The 7,372-nt window shown below is 39.4% G+C and overlaps 1 protein-coding gene across 1 annotated transcript in view; it reads right to left on the bottom strand.

Annotated features, from left to right (window-relative positions):
* Window positions 1-643: 643 nt before the first annotated feature.
* LOC106522897 (kinesin-1 heavy chain) overlaps window positions 644-7,372 on the bottom strand; it is a 19,166-nt gene continuing 12,437 nt past the window's right edge. The window contains exons 18-26 of the mRNA XM_014016129.1: window positions 6,450-6,505; window positions 6,245-6,354; window positions 6,003-6,104; window positions 5,862-5,922; window positions 5,609-5,680; window positions 5,384-5,488; window positions 3,578-3,794; window positions 3,363-3,495; window positions 644-3,229 (exon numbers count right to left, since the gene is read on the bottom strand). Coding sequence (XP_013871583.1) covers window positions 3,226-3,229; window positions 3,363-3,495; window positions 3,578-3,794; window positions 5,384-5,488; window positions 5,609-5,680; window positions 5,862-5,922; window positions 6,003-6,104; window positions 6,245-6,354; window positions 6,450-6,505 — 860 coding nt within the window. The 3' untranslated portion in view covers window positions 644-3,225. The remainder of the gene's footprint in view (window positions 3,230-3,362; window positions 3,496-3,577; window positions 3,795-5,383; window positions 5,489-5,608; window positions 5,681-5,861; window positions 5,923-6,002; window positions 6,105-6,244; window positions 6,355-6,449; window positions 6,506-7,372) is intronic.

Genomic DNA, 7,372 nt, shown 5'->3' with positions numbered 1-7,372 from the left:
GTATTTATTATTGATGCATTTGGAAAAATACTAACATCAACTGGCATAAATACAGATAAAATCTAAAAAACAGTTGAAAATGTGTAAATAAATAAAAAAACATTTATAGCATAGGTTCTCAAACTGGGGTCAACAAGCCATATTTTAGCGGTCTTCAAAAAATTTCAATAAAATGTTAATTTGTTCCTTATTTTAAAGAATGCATTAGGGGAACAATGCACTAGTAAAACAAACATACTAAACCAAACAAAATATATTCCCATGGGAATTTAGGGGTTAAAATCACATTATTCTATATTATTTTTAAACAGCATGGGGTTTAWGAGGGGGTACCTGGAAATGTTTTACTCTTGCAAGGGGTCCCCAGACCCAAAAAGTTTGACAACCCCTGATTTATAGTATCAAAACATGCAATAAACAAGCCCTCAATATTTTTCTTCTTTCACACGTATCCATTGAAATTGCTGAACAGTTTTCAGTTAGCACTTAAGTACAAGTTGGGGGTGACTTTCAGCTACTACCTCAAMCCCAATATCTGTAAAACTGTCTTGAGTCAAAGCTGTATTTTAGGGKTATTTAGCCGTGAAGGCCATTACAAATCATCATAATTGGTATTAAAATGAYCAAACGTTGGGAAAAAAAGGACGTTTCTCATAATTATTTAATCACACATACATTTACATCATGCAGTCAGTCCAAAACCGTGATCTCATTAATCTCCCGTCCACATCAGAGCCCTCTTTGTGCCCCAGTTCTCCAGGAATGATCCAGTACCGTTTCCAATGACGGACCCCCTCCCCCCTCCCTCCCACCACAACACACAAAAACTGTCCATTAAAAACTGACCAACTATTACACAGTAATAAAAAACAAAAACAAAAAAGGCTACAATTTGTGTTTTTAATTTAGGCAAACACCATAAGTATCCATTTACTATTTTTTTTTTAATTTACCTCCATCTCATATCCAGTTTTTGGTGGAAGGTCAAAGGTTAAATGTTTGAGGTTCACGTCTTAAATAATGACACAAAGAGAAACACGCTGTCCTGTCGGAGACACAGGGGGAGCTCTGTCCAAAGGGCCTCAACTAGAACCACGTATGGAGTGTTTTTTATTCCACAGTGCAGATATCGTGAAGAAGAAGTGCTTTTGAAATGGACCGTCCTGTTAGCTAAATACTGCATTGTGTGATAGAGGCTCCTTTAATCCTGTTTTTCTGCTTCTACTGAACAAAATGAAGGAGGGGGAGAACATGTAGTTTCTGCTTTTCAGAAAGATGCCTTCAATAAGAAAAAATAATGAAATAAAAAAAACACAAAAAGCTCAGAGAGGAGAGGAGAGGTGTGGCAGATGTGACTTGTCTTCAGTGTATTTTACAATATATTGCACTTTTACACACGATGTTAGTGTTTCCATGCTGGGGTCACTCCCTCACACATAAACTGGGGCTTGGATGTGTTGAGGGGAAAACAAAAGATAAAATAAAATAAAATAAACAGAACAATAAATCTTACATCCCCTGGTTAGATTCAGGTGGATAAAACCCTTCATCCACATGAGAACAGAACATTAATGTGCAATTTTAGACCCTGCTCTCTCTGATTGGTCGATCAGAAGCAGAARAGGGTCCGACACCCCCACCCATAGAGCCGAAAACAGAACATCTACAAAAGAAAACCCAGAAAAAAAAAAACAAACAACAAGAACAGAGAGGGGAGGGGAGGGAGTCGAGAAGAAACGAGGCACCCTTGAGCAGAAACGGTGACGTGGAGGGGATCAAACGGTACCCGGCGGGTCAGGTTCTGGATCTGCGGGGTGAAATGAGCGACAGGAGCCCGGCTCGACTAGGACCGGACAGGACAGCCGTAACGCCTGCAGACCGCGTTGCTCGCCATGTGCAGAGAGATATAAATAGCATCTATTAAACACAGCATTATTCTTAAACCACGTAGAGAAGTAAAAACATTTAGCAACGTAGCCGCGAGCTAAAAAAAAAGGAAGTTTGTCGCGTTAGCCGGATCGCTCTCATCGCTCCTCTTCATCCTTCCTACATTCTTCACTTCCTGCTCCCGACGACGACTTTCAACTCAAAAAAGGTACTCAATGCAAAACGTGAAATTTGACATTTCAAAATGAAACTCTGAAACGCGGGTCTGCGCTCAACGTAAACAAAGCCAAACCTGGTGAAACCTTAAGTCTGGCTGTGTAGATTAAAAACAATAAAATAATAAAATAATAACGTCTGTTAGGTTTGATCTGTTGTCAGTCACTGTGGCTGTTTGAGAGAAAAAAAAGATTTTTGTGTTTTGATTTTCACAACGTTGCAGTGAGTACCTTTAAAGATAAAAACCTCCACAGGTTTTTAGTTAAATACATCTACAGTACACAGTATTTTATTTATTTACTTTTATTTGTATCCTTCTCTTCAGGCCCTTTCCTGCATTATTTTTTTTTCCTCTTATCGGAGAACCGTGTGCAGTTGTGCCAATCTTACATCTGTACAACAAGACTGGACAGAACAGTAGTGCTCGACACCTTCTACTTAATTCAAAACCTTACAGATTTTTTCTTTTTTTTGTGTTTTTTTTCTTTAAGAAGCATGTAAAACCTATTCAGAGAAAAACGTGGTTAACAACCAATAATAATAATGAAATGTACAGAAGTTAGCCTATAGTGTCGAGCTAGTTTTTGTGTCTTCTCTTGTTTTGTTTTGTTTTTTGGTCTTTATTTTCATTTATATATATATTTATTTATATATTTGTTTCTTCTGATCTTGCTGTCGTTACATTCAGCTTGGCACAGTGAAGAGCTACTCGCACAAAGACGACAGATGACAACAGACTGTGCAAAAAAAAAAAAAAAAAACGAACCGAAGCTGGACATTCGAATAGCGCTAAAGGCGACTGCGTTTGGTTCTGTGAATAAGAGTTTTTCTGTTTTTTTTTTCCTTTTTAAATGTGAATTAAAAACTGCTCTTTTGATTATTTATTCTATCCCGTAGATAAAGAGATAATTGAGAAGAGGGGCGGGGCGGGTGGAGGTGTAGGAGCTGTACAGGCTGGGAATAGTTACACATATATATTTATATTCAGAAACTCCTTCATGGCTCCGGAGCGGCGGCGGCAGCGGCGGCGGTGAGGAGCCTGGCTGCTGTAATGGAATGACAGGTGGTCTGGGTGGGCGAYGTCGGCTTCTTCTGTGGTGTCATTCGTCTGGCCGCTGCTCTTCAGCTGGAAATTAAAAGTTAAATTTAAAAAGGCTCAGATTTATAATAAGCTGATAATAAACTGGTCTCTCTCAAYCGTCCCGCTGCAGGGAAAAATTTAAATTTACTTCCACTTTTCATTATTTCTGCACACTCACTTCTTGTCAGGCTTGCTGCCCCCTCCCCTGATAGACACCGTCTGGCTGTTCTGGTAGAAACCCCCTCCGCTGCGGTTGACGTTGGGGTGGGTGGGAGACGCCACGGGCTGCTGTCCGGGTCGGATGGGTTTGGCTGGCGGAGGAAGATGAAACGTTTGTGGTGAGTATTGGATTAAACTGATGAGGACAGAAATGCTTCCTCTCGTCTTACGGACCGATCTGAGCCGAGTGGCCCCTCCTGGCCATGTTCTTGGCCCTGACGGCCTCTTTGATGCGGTCCACCTCCTGCTGGTAGCGCTTGCGGTCGCGGGCGGCGTTCTCCTTTGCTTCCTTCAGTGCAGATTCCAGCGCCTTGACCCGCTCAGCCGTAGCACGAAGGCGCTTCTCCAGTTTAGGAAGCTCACAGCGAAGGTCTGCATTGTCACGAACCAGCTGAGCAGGAAGAGAAACCGTTACATTGTTTCATTTTTCAGAACGGCCAGGAGCAAAACACAGTTTGAACGATGAAAGCTGAGAGGATTTCCATTCAACGAAGAGGATCAAACTTAGCTGTTAAAAGCTAAAACAAACAGAACATTAGCTAAAGCTAAAGGATGCTAGCTAAAAATAGCAAATGGTTGATTACAAGTTAAAAGTAGCAGAAAATAGCTTTAAGAAGCAAAATGCTAAAAGCAGCAGAAAGGTAGCTAAAAGTAGCAGAATGGTAGCTAAAAGTAGCAGAATGGTAGCTAAAAGTCAAAGCAGCAGAATGGTAGTTAAATGCTAAAGTAGCAGAACAGTAGCTAAAAGCTAAAGTAGCAGAACAGTAGCTAAAAGCTAAAGTAGCAGAACAGTAGCTAAAAGCCAACATACCAGAATGGAAAATAAAAAGTTAAAAGCAACAGAATGGTAGCTAAAAGCCAAAGCAGCAGAATGGTAGCTAAAATTCAAAGTATGGGAATGGTAGCTAAAAGCTAAATGCAACAGAATGGTAGCTAAAATTCAAAGTAGCAGAATGATAGCTAAAAGCAGCAGAATTGTAGCTAAAATTCAAAGTAGCAGAATGGTAGCTAAAAGCTAAATGCAACAGAATGGTAGCTAAATTTCAAAGTAGCAGAATGATAGCTAAAAGCTAAAGTAGCAGAATGGTAGCTAAAAGTAGCAGAATGGTAGCTAAAAGTCAAAGCAGCAGAATGGTAGCTAAATGCTAAAGTAGCAGAACAGTAGCTAAATGCTAAAGTAGCAGAACAGTAGCTAAATGCTAAAGTAGCAGAACGGTAGCTAAAAAGCTAAAGTAGCAGAACGGTAGCTAAAAGCCAACATAGCAGAATGGAAAATAAAAAGTTTAAAGCAACAGAATGGTAGCTAAAAGCCAAAACAGCAGAATGGTAGCTAAAACTAAACATAGCAAATGGTAGCTAATAGCCAAAGCAGCAGAATCGTAGCTAAAATTCAAAGTAGCAGAATGGTAGCTAAAAGCTAAAGTAGCAGAATGGTAGCTAAAAGCTGAAGTAGCAGAATGGTAGCTAAAAGTCAAAGTAGCAGAATGATAGCTAAAAGTCAAAGTAGCAGAATGGTAGCTAAAAGCTAAAAGCAGCAGAATGGTAGCTAAAAGCTAAAGTAGCAGAATGGTAGCTAAAAGCTAAAAGCTAAAAGCAGCAGAATGGTAGCTAAAAGCAGCAGATCCGTCAGTTCAAATTTAACAGTAAACCTAAGAAGATAAAAGCAAAGCCAGTTTGCTGAAGCAGGTTTAAAACAGAAAATGTCTTTGAAAGAATTCAGACAAACTCAATTATTATTAAAGGAGAAAATGTTTGTAAATAAAGTTAAATGAATGAATGAGCCAAATGTTTTGATATATGAACAGCTACAATAGCTGAAAGTTTGCAGAAGTGGGTGAATTTCAAAAACAAAAAGAACAGAAAACAAAGATGTGGATGCTGAATCAGAGTTTAAACAACAGAAAGGTTAAAAGCTAAGAAAAGAGCTTCTGAGGAACATCAGACACCTGGTAACCGTGACAACTGAGAGGCTGAACTCACCTGTTTGTGAACCTTGGTGAGTTGCTCAAGATTGTTCTCAAGAAAGGAGATTTTCTGTTTCTGCGCGGCGCTGCCTCCTGTGTCGTCTGAATCCATTTCAGCACTCTGTATACAAAACATGATTTACAGGCTCAGATATAAGAGAGTGAATCCAGTTTGTAACTCATCAGTAACGTTTCAAGGTTCTAATATCAGATTCTGGAGGAAACATTTGCTTTAACTGACCTTTTTCACTCTGGTGGCCAGGTCCTGAACAAAGAGTTTCCTCAGGTTGTGTAGAGTCTGGAGCTCCTTGGCCTGGAAGAAAGAAAACATCCTGTTTAAATCACCTCCTTTAAAGCCAAACCTAGATTCTTTACGTGGTGTTTATTAAAGATGAAGTCTTCTCAGGGTCTGAACAGGTTTCATTTCATCTAATAAATCAGGTGAATGAAACAGAAACTCAGATTTAAGCCACACAGACAACAGATGAACGCACCACTGTCTCTTCCAGCCCCTTCAGGTCCTGTCTGGCCTGCTCCCTCCTGTCCTGCATCACCCTGAGAAACAACAAACACATGTTGAGTGTGTGGACAACAGACGGACCTGTGAGCGGCGCACACCAGCATCAGAAACCTACGTGAGCTCATGCAGCTTGCGGCTCTTCTCCTGGTCGGTGGATCGCAGCTTCTCGTGCTCCACTCTGAGCCTCTCCTGCTCTAGCATGATCTTCTGGTTCAAACTGGAGGAAACGAGTCACAAATTATAAGAGGGTGAGTTTACGCAGTCAGTTTGGTTTATTTGTTCTTAAACGTGATCTGGTTCAGTTTCTGATCTTTATCATCAAGACTTGGGAGCAACGAGGCGGATTTAGAGTCTTACTCCTGCAGCTCCGTGATGAGTTTCTCCTTATTGTCCAACTCGTCTCTCAGGCTGCTGATCTGCTTCTGGTGAGCCTCGCGGTGGGAGTGGATCTGCTTCTCCACCGCCTCCTGAAAACAAATCATCAGTTTTAGGATTACACTATTATTTAATCAAAGGATAAACCAGATTATCTTCACATTAAATGACAAATATTTGAGCAAACCTTGACTTCGTTGGCAGTTTGGATCTCGTTTTCTTTCTCCATGGCATGAACTTTCTCTGTGAAACAAATGTGGGATTGACCATTAGATTAGAAACGGAGTTGTAAAGTAACTAAGTACAAATACTTCTTTACTGTACTTAAGTAGAATATTTGGGTATCTGTACTTTACTTGAGTAATTATTTTTCAGCCTACTTTTTACTTCTACTTGTTACATTTTCACACAGTTATCTTTCTACTCCTTACATTAAAAAAAGGCAATAAGTAAAAAGTCGTTACTTTTATTTAATTTTCTTGTTTTCATTCCAGCTTGTTATTGTAAAAAAATAAATACTACCCATATAACTTGTGCCTCCTAGATAGAGTGAATTTAATTGTGGTTGAATGAGAAGTATAAATATATAAAATTTGGATACCGTGTTCAAAAGTAGAGGAGGTATTTGTATTTCATGAATTATATTATTACATTTGGCTGCAGCCTTCAGATAAATGTTCATTTTGGGTAAAAGGTTTGTGCAGCCTTGATATATGTATATAAACTGAAACAGTTAGACTAGTGCATCCTAAATTTAATATAAATTCATTATTTTAATACATCAGTCATTTCTGCAGTTTTTGGGGAGGTCACCTCCTAATAAATGTACTTACAGAAAATCTAACTGCTCATTTTAAATCTATACTTTTACTTTTAATACTTAAGTACAAAACATATCAGCTCCTTTAAAGAGGGAATATCATGTAAAATCAACTTTTTTGAGTTTTATATCATGTTATACTCTCATAAAAACATGCCCAAAGCCTTGCTTTGAATCATTCATCCATGTTTGAGAAATCCTGCAGCGTTTTTATGAAGCCATGCTGAGGAGCAAAACGACAGGTGGGGACCAGAAACACCTTTTGGTACCAGAAACGGTCCTGGGACGTG

Source organism: Austrofundulus limnaeus, unplaced genomic scaffold (assembly GCF_001266775.1).
Source record: "Austrofundulus limnaeus strain Quisiro unplaced genomic scaffold, Austrofundulus_limnaeus-1.0 Scaffold139, whole genome shotgun sequence".
Lineage (NCBI taxonomy): Eukaryota > Metazoa > Chordata > Actinopteri > Cyprinodontiformes > Rivulidae > Austrofundulus > Austrofundulus limnaeus.
Note: the sequence above shows the minus strand (reverse complement) of the source record. Positions and strands in the feature narration are given on the sequence as shown.